General features: G+C 37.1%; 1 protein-coding gene across 4 annotated transcripts in view; it reads right to left on the bottom strand.

Annotated features, from left to right (window-relative positions):
* Positions 1 to 14,282, bottom strand: part of VPS13A (vacuolar protein sorting 13 homolog A) — a 231,975-nt gene that overhangs the window by 103,686 nt on the left and 114,007 nt on the right. For all 4 annotated transcript variants that reach the window (XM_065879497.1, XM_065879498.1, XM_065879499.1 and 1 more), the window contains 2 exons: positions 12,412 to 12,579; positions 10,753 to 11,057 (listed from right to left, as the gene is read on the bottom strand). In XM_065879497.1, coding sequence (XP_065735569.1) covers positions 10,753 to 11,057; positions 12,412 to 12,579 — 473 coding nt within the window. The remainder of the gene's footprint in view (positions 1 to 10,752; positions 11,058 to 12,411; positions 12,580 to 14,282) is intronic.

The following is a 14,282-nucleotide window of genomic DNA, read 5'->3' as shown; positions in this document are numbered from 1 at the left end:
AGATTCATGAGGGTAAGGACTATATTTATGTTATTCTTTCATGTACTGCCAGTACTTGGCTCAGATGATTACAATATGACATGTACTCCTCAATTATTTGCCAAACTAAATACAAGAAATTGGATCAATATATAAATAACAACATATGAGAGTATCCATCTCCCTGCACCGAGTGAGAATTACTGATTATTAAGATTTTCTAAATTTAATATGCAAACATTTCACTGTATTAATTTTCATTCCCTTGAATATTAATGAGGTTGAACATTTCTATTAGCTATATACACCAGCTATCACCATTCCTATAAAGAATCTAGTCATGTTCTTTACCAATTTTTCAAATTATCTTTTACTTACTGTCTTAAAATATTTAAGGATTTTTATCCTTTATTACAGATGTTGCTAATTACCCCATATGCTATGTTTCCCAGAATTTTGTTTTGGTAATTAATATTCAGAAACTTATACTTTTATACAGTCAAAGCCAATTGATATTTTTCCCTTATCACTTTTCTTCTTTCCTCAGTGCTTAAATTAGCAAGTTCTTCTCTACCATATGACTGGTACTTATGTGTTATTTGTCCATAGTTTTTTTTTTTTTTTTTTTTTTTTTTTGCGGTACGCGGGCCTCTCACTGTTGCAGCCTCTCCCGTTGCGGAGCACAGGCTCCGGACGTGCAGGCTCAGCGGCCATGGCTCACGGGTCCAGCCGCTCCAAGGCACGTGGGATCCTCCCGGACCGGGGCATGAACCCGCGTCCCCTGCAGCAGCAGGTGGACTTTCAACCACTGCGCCACCAGGGAAGCCCCTGTCCATAGTTTTTCAAAGAGCATTACTGAGATAATTCATATAATATACAATTCACTCACCTTTAGTTTTTTTATGCTTATAAATGGCATTATGCTCTGGGGCCATTTTAAACAGCAAAATCACCTAGGAAAAGCCCCTAAATGCAAAAAACATGGCACACAAAAAGGACACTGTTTACAGCATAGAGTTCAAATAAGAAGGCAGGGCGTCACCTTGTTTAACACCTCAGCTGGGAACAAAGGCCTTGGGAGACCCAAATTTCTTGCAGCTCTGCGCATGTCCACAAATGACTGTAAAAGTGCCATGAATATTGATTTTGTGGTTACAAATAGGTTTTAGCAAGCAGAAATATTCACAAATATGGAATCCGTGAATAACGGGGATTGACTGTAATATATATGAATAATGATGATGCACACACACATACACACACAGTCAGCTGCTGAGTTTTCTACTGTTTCACTAACTTAATTATTTTAATTTTGTAATATATTTTACTGGTATTTAATGTAATTTATTTTAGTAGTACCTCTAATGTTATGATTCTCCCATGCCCAATCTCAATTTTAAAAAAAAAATCTTTTCTACATCTTGCCCCCAATTTATATTTCCAGAAAAACTTTACAATAATTTTGAAAGGCTTTTAAAAAGAACAGCTGTTGTGATTTTTTTATTATCAGTGCATTAAATGTATAAATTAATTTATAAGAAACTGACACCTTTATAATATTAGATGTAGGAAAATATTCTCTGAAAAATTATTCAAGATTTCTTTCTGGCCCTTGGTTAAGTTTTACAACTTTCCTTATAGAAGTATTATAAACATCTTTTAAAAATTTTATATTGCAGTTAACATCTTTGCGATAAAATTACTTCAGGGAAAATTGGTTTACTCTATAAATGAGTAATTATGTTTCTAGGAATTCATCTGAAGGAAATGAATTATCCTGAAGAAATAAGTAGAAAATCATATAAGTATTGAGAAACAAAGATATCAATCATCATTATACTGCTATTTAAAACAACAATAAAAAACTTAAATTTTTAACAGGCAGATGGATTTTTTTAAAAACTATGTATTAAAATATTTAGAAAAAATTATACACTCAAAATAATATGGAAAAATGTTTATAGCACATTTTTAAGAGAAAATTACAATCTGCAATATACAACAGAATTCTTATTTCACTTAAATATATGTGCAGATATAATAAAATAGAAAACAATTCCAAATTATTAACAGTAGTTATCTTTGGGTGGTCATATCACCAGCAATCTTTTACATTCATCCCCAATACCATTTTATGTATTTCTTCAATAAAAAAATTCTTTTTTGGACAGAAAAGAATATATATTATTTAATGCTCTAGGAACGCTTTTTAAAAACAATCTATTTGTAATACAGACTCACACCTAATTCATATCTATATCATTTTTTTTAAATTTTTTAAAATTGAAGTATAGTTGAATTACAATGTTCTGTTAATTACTGCTTTACAGCAAAGTGATTCAGTTATACATATACACACATTCTTTTTTTATACATATTCTTTTACATTATGGCTTATCACAGGATATTGAATATAGTTTTCTCTGCATTACAGTAGGACCTTGTTTATCCATTCTACTGATACATATAAAAGCTTACACCTGGGACTTCCCTGGTGGCGCAGTGGTTAGAGTCCGCCTGCCAAAGCAGGGGACACGGGTTCGTGCCCCGGTCTGGGAGGATCCCACATGCCGGGGAGTGGCTGGGCCCGTGAGCCTGCGCATCCGGAGCCTGTGCTCCACAATGCGAGAGGCCGCGGCAGTGAGAGGCCCGCGCACCGCAAAAAAAAAAAAAAAAAAAAAAGTATACATCTGCTAACCCCAACCTCCCACTCCATCCCTCCTCACTCCCCTTGGCAACCACAAGTCTGCTCTGTATGTCTGTGATTCTGTTTCTGTTTCATAGATAGGTTCACTTGTATCATGTTTTAGATTCCACATGTAAGTGACATCATTTGGTATTTGTCTTTCTCTTTCTGACTTACTTCACTTAGTATGATAATCTCGAGTTGCATCCATGTTGCTGCAAATGGCATGCTTTCATTCTTTTTTATGGCTGAGTAGTATTCCATTGTATATATGTACCATAGCTTCTTTACCCATTCATCTGTCAATGGACACTTAGGTTGTTTCCATGTCTTGGCTATTGTGAATAGTGCTGCTATGAACATAGGGATGTATGTATCTTTTTGAATTATAGTTTTGTCCAGATATATGCCCAGGCGTGGGACTGTTGGATCATCTGGTAGTTCTGTTTTTCATTTTCTGAGGAACCTCCACACTGTTTTCCACAGTGGTTGTACCAACTTACATTCCCACTGACAGTGTAGGAGGGTTCCCTTTTCTCCACACTCTCTACAACATTTGTTATTTGTAGACTTTTTAATGATGGCCATTCTGATGGCTGTGAGGTGGTACCTCACTGTAGTTTTGATTTGCATTTCTCTAATAATTAGTGATGTTGGGGCTTCCCTGGTGGCGCAGTGGTTAAGAATCTGCCTGCCAATGCAGGGACACGGGTTCGAGCCCTGGTCCGGGAAGATCCCACATGCCACGAAGCAACTAAGCCCGTGCACCACAACTACTGAGCCTGCACTCTAGAGCCCACGAGCCACAACTACCGAGCCCGCGTGCCACAACTGCTGAAGCCCGCACACCTAGAGCCTGTGCTGCGCAACAAGAGAAGCCACCGCAATGCAACAAAGTGTAGCCCCCTGCTCGCCACAACTAGAGAAAGCTCACATGCAGCAACAAAAACCCAACACAGCCAAAAGTAAATAAATTTATTTTAAAAAAGAAGAAGAGTTAGCGATGTTGAGCTTCTTTTCATGTGCCTGTTGGCCATCTGTATTTCTTCTCTGGAGAAATGTCTATTTAGGTCTTCTGCCCATTTTTGGATTGGGATTTTTTTTGTTGTTGAGTTGTATGAGCTATTTATATATTTTGGAAAATAAGCCCTTGTCAGTCACATCATTTGCAAATACCTTCTCCCATTCTGTAGGTTGTCTTTTCATTTTGATTATGGTTTCCTTTGCTGTGAAAAAGCTTGTAAGTTTGCTTAAGTTCCATTTGTTTTTGTTTTTATTTCTATTGCCTTGGCAGACGGACCTAAGAAAACATTGGTATGATTTATGTCAGAGAATGTTTTGCCTATGTTCTCTTCTAGGAGTTTCATGGTGTCATGTCTTATGCTTAAGTCTTTAAGCCATTTTGAGTTTATTTTTGTGTATGGTGAGGTGTGTTCTAACTTCACTGATTTACATGCAGCTGTCCAACTTTCCCAGCACTACTTGCCAAAGAGACTGTCTTTTTCCCATTGTATATTCTTGCCTCCTTTGTCAAAGATTAATTGACCGTAGGTGTGTGGGTTCATTTCTGGGCTCTCTATTCTGTTCCATTGATCCATATGTCTGTTTTTGTGCCAGTACCATGCTGTTTTGACTACTGTAGCTTTGTAGTATTGTCTGAAGTCTGGGTGGGTTATGCCTCCTGTTGTGTTCTTTTTCTTCAGGAAGGCTTTGGCCATTCTGGGTCTTTTATGGTTCCATATGAATTTTAGAATTGTGTGTTCTAATTCTGTGAAAAATTTCATGGGCAATTTGATAAGGATCACATTAAATCTATAGTTTCCTTTGGATAGTATGGTCATTTTAATAATCCAAGAGCATGGGGTATCTTTCCATTTCTTCAAATCATCTTCAATTACCTTTATTAATATTTTACAGTTCTCAGCATATAAGTCTTTCATCTCCTTGGTCAGGTTTATTCTTTAGTATTTATTTTTGGGGCTGCAATTTTAAAAGGGATTGTTTTTTTACATTCCCTTTCTGATATTTCATTGTTGTTGTAAAGAAATGCAACTGACTTCTGTATGTTAATCTTGTATCCTGCTACCTTGCTGAATTCGTTTATCAGTTCTAGTAGTTTCTGTGTGGAAGCCTTTAGGTGTTTCTCTATATAGTGTCATATCATCTGCATATAATAACAATTTTACCTCTTCCCTTCCAATTTGGATACCTTTTATTTCTTTTTCTTGTCTGACTGCTGTGGCTAGGACTTCCAATACTATGTTGAATAGAAGATGTGTCTAGATCATTTCTTGAAGTCAAACAAGACATGATTAAATATAGATGCATATACGTTGTTTTTAGTAAATTCAGACTTTTACACAGTTTAAACTCCAAGTTAATGAGCCTCCTAAAGGTTTAAATTATTATTGTATGTCTACAGCCTATTATTAAAATAGAAGTCTTTCATTTCAATATTTCCCTGTAATTTCTGAAATCCCTGGACTTGGCTAAACAAATCATTCTACATTTTCCTATGTCTTCACTAAATGTATCATTCATTTCTTATCTTAACTGAAACCCAGCTTTCCATGAAGCTCTATTAAAGTCTGATTTCTCTCCAACACTCTATCTACCTCAGAGTTGAGGGATACAAACCATTTTTCTTAATTTGGAACAATGCTCATCCACTCTCTCTTCTACTCCTTTAAGAGTAACACCATCCAGGTTAACCACCTTCTATTCTTGCTGCAATCTATCAATAACTAGTCAATGTTCATTTTTGAAGACTTTGAGACTACTGAATCTCCAGTTTATAAACCACTCTCTATATTCCATTAGTCTATCTGTATTTTCTTGTCTTCAATTTCTTCCCTCTCCATTATCTGTCAACATGACTTTCAATATTTACAATCTTGTCTCACTATCTTCAGTCACATCTGCTTGTTAAAAACTGTCTTGCCTAGGGCTTCCCTGGTGGCGCAGTGGTTGAGAGTCCGCCTGCCGATGCAGGGGACACGGGTTCGTGCCCCGGTCTGGGAAGATCCCACATGCCCAGAGCGGCTGGGCCTGTGAGCCATGGCCGCTGAGTCTGCGTGTCCGGAGCCTGTGCTCCGCAACGGGAGAGGCCACAACAGTGAGAGGCCTGCATACCGCAAAAAAAAAAAAAAAAAACTGTCTTGCCTAAATCCAACAGACTGTTGGATTCCAAATACCAAATATCATGTACTACATGAAAAAAAATCATATACTGTTAATTCATGGTTATCAACATCAACATGATCCTCAACGCTACTTCAATACATTCTCCTGGTTCCCTTTCCATCGTTTTGCTTGCTCCATCTTAACCTCTTTTGAGGGATTTTCATCTGCCATTCCTTAAATATGGACATTCCTCAGCATTCTGCCCCACATGTCCCACTCTACAAATTCTCTGTGTGACCTTACTCACTTTGATGGCTTCTATAACTAGTTAAATATTATTAAACACTCCCAAATCTAGAAATTCAAACACTTTCCAATATCCAGACACTATATCTAGGTGCTTTCCAGATCCGGTTCTAGATATCTTCATATAAAAGTCATGTAACCATTTTCAAGTTACTTTGCCCATAAGAGAACTTGTTAACATCTCCACTCTACTTTTTTTCTGCATTGCTCTGTCATATCTCGCTGAACTGCATTATTACCAAATGCTGAATTTTACAAACCTGCAAGCTGGAGTCTATTTTAACTACTCTCTTTTAACCCTGACACCCCTTTAATAATCAGTTACCTTTAATTCTACTTCTCAAATTTGTCACACCTGGTTAGTCCTCTACTACCTCACTTCCTTATCCTAGACTGAGTCACATCGAATTCTTATGTGAATTACTCCAGCAGTTAGCAAACCATTCTTTCAACTTCCAGTTTTGTCTCCTTTTGACCTATTTTCTACAACCCTTCCAAAATCTAAACGTGATCCTGTTTTTATGCATCAGCTCATAAAATTCATTAAATAGTACCTATCTCAACAATCTAATGAGGGAGGTACTATTTATTCATCCCTTGTAAAGACTGCTCACTACGATACTTCACGTTCCTAGCACAGTGCCTGGGATACATTACATGCTTAATAAATACTCAAATATTCAATTGATGGAAATTTCTCCTTCCATCTAAGATGAAATATCATGAACTAGATTTACTCTCCTGCCTGAAACAATTCCTCCCTCCCCTCATAAAGACACACATGCAAGATATGTTAAAAAATGTTTTTCAAGATACAGGACATTAGGCAATGGGCACTGATTACTGAGACAAGAAAAAACAAGATAAGCCGTAATGCTCCAACTTCAATTGTTTTGAGATAATTTAAAGGTCATGGAAAGGCGGAGAGATGGATAAGCCAAGAAATAACCAGTAAAGTCCATGAGTTATGAAGACAGACCTGAGAGTCCAGGGAAACCAAGGCAGCTAGAGTTCATATGGTAAAATTCCAGAGAGGACAGAGCTACAGAGAAGGACTCCAAAATTGTAGTACTAAATGCCTATACTAGAAAAGAAATGTTCAAATCAATCATCTGAGCCACCACCTAAAGAAACTTAGAAAAAGAGCAAAATTAAACCCAAAGTAAGCAGAAGGAATAATGAATATCAAAGTAGATATCAATGAAAGAGAAAACAGAAAAAGAAGAGAAAAACCCAAAGCTGGTGCTTTAAGAGCAATAAAACTGAACTGTCAAGAATGGATAACCAGGTAACGGCCAAGATAGAGGAATAGGAAGACTCTAAGATCACCTCCTCCCAGGAGCACACCAAAATTACAAATATTTACAGAGTAACTATCAATGAGGATGACCTAAGACCAGCAGAGAAGAAGCTATTTAAAAACTAAAGATATAAAGAAGGAACCACAACAACACAGGTAGGAGGAGTGTAGACACAGTATAGTAAAGAACCATACCCCCAGGCCACAGATGGGAGGATAATTATAATTGCAGAAGTTCTCCCCAAGGAACGAGGGGTACAACCCTCCTCATCAGGCTGCCCAGCCTAGAGTTCCCAGAATGACTGGCTTTGAAGACCAGTGGGGCATACTTTTGAGAGAGTCAAAGGGCAGTAGGAAACAGACTCTACTCTTAGAGGGTGCACACAAAATCTCACATGTTCTGAGACCAAGGGAAGAAGCAGTAATTTAAAAGGAGCCTGGGTCAGACCCACTTGCTGATATTAGAGAGCCTCCCAAAGAAGCAGGAAGCTTCTGGTACTCACGCTGGGGACACAGACGCTGGCAGAAGCCACTTCTGGATGCTCATTCAACCATGAGGACAATGCTGCAGGCAAGCAACATTTTGGAATCCTCCCTCTAGCTCATTAACACTGGGACCCGTCCCAGCTCACCAGTCAATAGGCACCAGTCCTGGGACATCCCACAACAAGTAGCTAGCTGAGCATTGACACAGCTCCACCCACCAGCAGACCAACTCCCATAGGACCCCCTGAGCTCCTGGCCTCCCCAGGACCCAGCCCTGCCACCTGTAGGCTGACACCAGCTCTGGGACCACCAAGCTCTACAGCAAGAGACCACAGGGCCCAGCTCTGACCATCAGCAGGCCGGCACGCTCCCCCTCCGAGGACATGACCTTACTCCCGCAGTGGGCAGACACCAGCCATGGGACCACTGGGCCCCAGCCCTGCCCACCAGTGGCCCAACACCAGCTCTGGGACACCTTGAGACTCTCAACCACCCCAATATCTGGCCCTGCCCACCTCAGGGATGACACTAACTCTGGGACACCCTGAATACCGCAGCCAGCTTTGTCAGGAACTGGCCCCGCCCAGGAATCCCATTCCTGAGTATTTATTCAAAGAAAATGAAAACACTAATTTGAAAAGATACACATACCCGTAAGTTCATTGCAGCATTATTTACAGTAGCCAAGATATGGAAACAATCTGAGTGTTCATCAGTGGCTGAATGGATAAATAAGATGTGGTGCGTGTGTATATGTATGTATGTGCGTGTACACACACACACACACACACACACACAATGAAATATTACTCAGCCACAAAAAAAGAATGAAATCCTGCCATTTGTGACAATATGGATGGGCCTAGAGGATATTATGTTAAGTGAAATAAATCAGACAGAGAAAGATAAATACTGTATGATTTCACTTATATATGGAATTTAAATAACAAAACAAATAAGAAACGTTGACAAAAGAGAAACCAGTCATAGATACAGAGAACAAACAGGTGCTTGCCATAGGGGAGAGGGGTTGGGGGAGGAGAGAAATAAGTGTGAGAGATTAAGAGGTACAAACTTTCAGTTACAAAATAAATGAGTCGTGGCTATGAAATGTACAGTGTGGAGAATACAGTCAGTAACTATGTAATATCTTTGTATGGTAGAGATTTACCATGGTGATCATTTTGAAATGTACAGAAATACTGAATCACTATGTTATGATACAGGAACTAACATAGTTCTGTAGGTCAGTTACGCTTCAAAACAAACCAACTCATAGAAAAAGCAATAAGATGTGTGGTTACCAGAGGCAAGGGGTAGGAGGAGGGCGAACTGGATGAACGTAGTCAAAAGGTATAAACTACCAGTTATAAGATACATAAGTACTAGGGATATAATGTGCAACATGATAAATATAATTAATACTCTTATATGTTACATATGGAAATTGTTAACTGAGTAAATCCTAAGAGTTCTCACAAAAAAATTTTTTTTTCTATTCTTTTAATTCTGTATCTATAGAAGATGATGGATGTCTACTAAACTTATGTGGTAATCATTTCATGATGTAGGTAAGTCAAATCATTATGTTTACAGCTTAAACTTATACAGTGCTGTATGTCAATTATATCTCAATAAAACTGGAAGGGAAAAAAATAATGGATACCCAGTTATCCCATAGGAAAAAAAAAAAAGATCAATAAAACCGATTAACCTCTAGCCAGGCTGATTAAGGTTATAAATTATAAATATCAAGAATGGGGGAGGTAACATCAATATAGATACTAATGAGTAAGAAGAGAGTATTTTGAACTTTATGTCATAAAACTCTACAATGTAGGTGAAATAGACACATTTCTTGAAAAAAATTAACAATCACTCAAAAATAATTAATTTGAATAGTCCCAAGTTTACTAAAGAAATGGAAATTGTAGTTAAAAATCTCCCACAAGCAAATACCAGCCCCCGTGGCTTCACTGGTGAATTCTACAAAATATTTAAGGAAGAATTAACACAGTTGTACTCAAACTATCATAAGTGTAGACGTATCAAACTTATCAAACTGTATATTTTAAAAGTATGCAATTTATTATATACTAATTATATCTCAATAAAGCTGTTTTTAAAATATTCAGTTGATGGAAAGAATGGCAGGAGGGAGACAGACCTGCCAGAAGCCAGAGAAGCAGCAAAAATAAAAAGGAAAAAAATAAATAGAATGAGATCAAAGAAAAAAATTACAGAAAGAAAGAAAAGAGCAAGTTTAAGTAGTGATGAATCCAAGTTGTAAGAGGAAAAGGGCATTAAATCTAGAATAGATGATTAGAAACAGCACAGTAAAAGTTCTGGAAACTATCTGGATATTCACTTATTCCCCTAATTCCTAATCCTATGCAGAGTGAATATATAAGATTGTACTCTACTGTGTGTGTGTGTGTGTATGTGTGAATGTGTGTTGTGTGTGTCTTTAATTAGCGTATCAGATCCACAGCACAAAGGTGATAGAGTACTTCGGGTACTGCTGTGTTTGCTGAGTGAATAAATATATTAGAAATTCTCCCATTTCTTCCATAACCTTATAATTTATAAAGAACTGCAAATAAGTACAAATATTCTTCCTCAGATAACAAATTTTACAGCATTCCTAATTACCTAATGAGGAATTTCCCAATACTTCCTAGGTTTTTAAAAACTAGAAGACTATAATTGATCTTACCAAAAAATACTTGGGGAAGAGGAAATCACAAAATTAAGTACAGTTATAATAAAATTAAGTTCCACTCTAAACAGAAAACTCAAGATACCAAAGCCTTTAATGTAAAAAGTTAGAAAAAGATTGCATTCTACATAAGTATATTTGTGAAAAGCTTACCTGTATAGTCGCATTTTACTCAGCTTTATCGTTATCAAATCAATAATGGGTGGGGGGTTGATCTGACTCTCTGTTATCACATGGAATGTATTTTTCATTGTAATTAGTCCAAAATCAGCAACAAAAACATTTTCAGAAACTGGAGACTGTGGGATAACCACAACTGGGGCTTTGATGTCAACATCCAATGCCATTCTAGAACTCCTTTGTGCCAGTTCTTTTACACCAGTAGCAGCCATTTCTGCTGCCTGAACAGTTGCCTCTGCCAAGGCTTGTTTAGCTGCTTGAAAATTATCTATAAAAGCCTATAAAGAAAACAGAATTATATTCTTAAGGCTACCATTAATGAATAAAACTATTAAATGTATATTGATATTTCCGATTTTACCTCCATAAGAAAAATTTTCTCTTGGAACAACTAAGCATTATTTATTCAAAGTCTGACTTGTCTATATTAAACCGTAATTTTCTGCAATAAAGGTTGAGAAACACAAAGATACAGATACAAAAACACAGTAAAACAGTAAAAATCTAGTCCCTGGACCAAAGCAACATGTGGATGCTCCAATGTTTCACTGGCATCTATTTCCCTTTTTATCTCACTTTCCTTAATGGCTCAACAATCACATAATGGCTCAACAATCACACTGTATTTCCCTACACAACCACAATGGACAGAGAGCTTATTTACGTTTTTAAGATAAAACAGTAATAAAAATATGTCTGTCAAGAACTCTAAAGTTTTCTGATTCCTGAAATGTGGGAAAAATACTAAATGATGTAAAATACACCCAGAATTATACTTAATTTTCATGTTTAATTAATTTCATGTTTTAATTATTTTCAATAATTTTTTAGTATAAGGCTATCACAAAGGGGCTCAGTGATATAATGCTTCTGAGTTATAAAAAGAAATCAGAAAAAATTAAACAAGAATACTTTTTCATTTTTACTTTTTATGTACAAAAAAGTTTTTATGGCTATCGGAAAAACTGTATGATAACCTCAGTTAAAAAGATCACAAAAACAGCAACATTATTTATTTAGAATCAACTGATTATTTAGTGTATATACCACAATTTAGTTAAAAGAATGAATAGTGAAGTCATAGAGACAGGTATGACACAGGAAAAAACATCAGCTGACAGCAAGGGAAAAAAAAAAAACAAAACTATAAAAGGCAGAAACAGAACTTAAATACCTCAGGGAAGTGTCATATAGGGATTAAATCTAAATCCCTCAAAGCCCCAAATATTCACAGAACTAGAATGCAATAGAAAACATAATTTTCTTAATGACCAAAACAAACTTCAATTATATATTTAGCACTTTTAGTTAGAGCTGGAAGTCAGGTAAAACACTCAAACTAATAATGTATAAAGAATTCAATTAATATAGATAACATATATGATATATAATATACATATATTTAATGTTTATAAAATACATATTTCAATTAGCTAGAACATTCCCATGTGAAAATGATGTTATATAAACAGTATACTATACATTTCAGTCATGATATATGGTACCCAGAATATCTTGAAAAATCAGGACAAAAAAAAATCAAGTAAGGAATGCTTCATCTAGGCTTGATGCACAGCAAACACTTTCCAACTAGTAGGAAAGAATAAATAAAAAACCGATTAACATACTTACCAATACAGAATACAGAAATTTTGTGACAAGAACTACTTCAATGCAACCAACAGTTAAATTAACTTGACTGTCAAACACATTCATGTCTGTGTACGCAGAACCAGCAGTTGCACCCATATAAGAAACGATTCTGAAGCTGAAAACTTCTTTTCCAGTAATATAAACAGCCTTAATAAGAGAAAATTTAATTGTCAAAATCCACTTTCGAAATGATACGTCTTCAGTACAAAAATAAAGCAAACACAAGATATACACACATATCTGGAAAATCTTATAAGTAGTCAAGCCAAGTACAAATAAGACAACAATTCTAACTTTTTTTTTTTTTTTGCGGTACGCGGGCCTCTCACTGTTGTGGCGGTACGCGGGCCTCTCACTGTTGTGGCCTCTCCTGTTGCGGAGCACAAGCTCTGGACGCGCAGGCTCAGCGGCCATGGCTCACGGGCCCAGCCACTCCGCGGCATGTGGGATCTTCCCGGACCGGGGCACGAACCCGTGTCCCCTGCATCGGCAGGCGGACTTTCAACCACTGCGCCACCAGGGAAGCCCTTAACTTCTTTATTAGAATCTACACTGCAAGTTTTTTCAAATCAGTAGTGGCAACTCCCTTTATGGGCCATGAAATCAATTTACTAGGTCTGGCACAAGATTTTTTTAAATGGAAAAAACAGAAAAAAAATCAGAATACACATTTTCATTTAGTGTTTATACATGTGTACTGAGAACTGCCATATAAAGGTATTTTTCAGTCACTGTCAAAACTTAATATAATCTATTTTCTTCATTTGAGATATGTGAATAATTATCCAGATCCTTCCAAGGAGTTTTCTCCTATCACTATACTTCTGTTCCTTACTAGTTTGTCAAGAGTCATCTCAATTGCCAAACAAGAATTACCTACAGCAGTATAATGTCTCAAGCTCTGCAATACCAGTTAAAAATGGTGGAGATATTAGCAGATGTGAAATGTCAAAAATATTCTGAAAGATAAACAGAGCACTCACTAACTTAGTTTATAGCTTTCTTGACCCTCTAGATGCTAGAAGTAAGGCAGAGGGGCTGAAGAATCATCAAGAAGTAAATGAATTCCAACCATGGAACAAAAAAACCTCAGGAATCAAGGATAGTTGTCTGAAGGTTGAGGTGTAAGATGAGACTAAACAGAAGTCTATAGGAATTCTGCTTCTGCCTAGGATGTAGAATGCTGGAGAGACAGTTACTCCAAACCTTAAGAACAAGAAAAACAAAAACAGATAAACTACAAAATCATAACTTTTCTTAAAACCATTAGAAATCTGAGGTCACAAGCCAACTAAGCAGCCTAAAATCTAAAGAAAAAAGGTACCTTCAAGAGAGAACCTTAAGCACCAGCTCACCTGTGGTAAGGGGCAGAAGAAAAGAGCTGTCAGATACCATACAAGCTAAGTAAGAAGTCAGATAAAATGGTAAAGGTTGACTATGAACTTATAATGTGATATACAGAATCCCTGGGAGTCACAGACACAAGAGGAGCTCACACTTAGTTGCAAGCACTTCACTGTGTGCTTTCTGCTGGGAACTCCTGAGAGACTGGGGCCAGAGTGGAATACCAGAGGAAGCTTTCCTTGGTACAACCCTCAAAGAGAGGAGAAGCCTCCACTCTAGAAAAGGCCCAAAGTTCCATCAGGATTATTCTCTTAGAAAAGAAGCCTTAAGAAATTAGCAGACAGGCAGTAACCTTGTTGCCCTCAGAGCACAGGGGAAGATACCATACCCTAGAGGAAAAGATAAAACTCCCTCTACACTCGGGGGAAGAAACCGTCCTGGGACCCATTATAGAGCACCTTCTACTGGAGCAGGAAGGCATACTCTCCCATACAGGAGCTACCAAA

Source organism: Phocoena phocoena, chromosome 6, assembly GCF_963924675.1.
Source record: "Phocoena phocoena chromosome 6, mPhoPho1.1, whole genome shotgun sequence".
Classification (NCBI taxonomy): Eukaryota; Metazoa; Chordata; class Mammalia; order Artiodactyla; family Phocoenidae; genus Phocoena; species Phocoena phocoena.
This window is presented reverse-complemented; position numbering and strand designations above follow the sequence as displayed.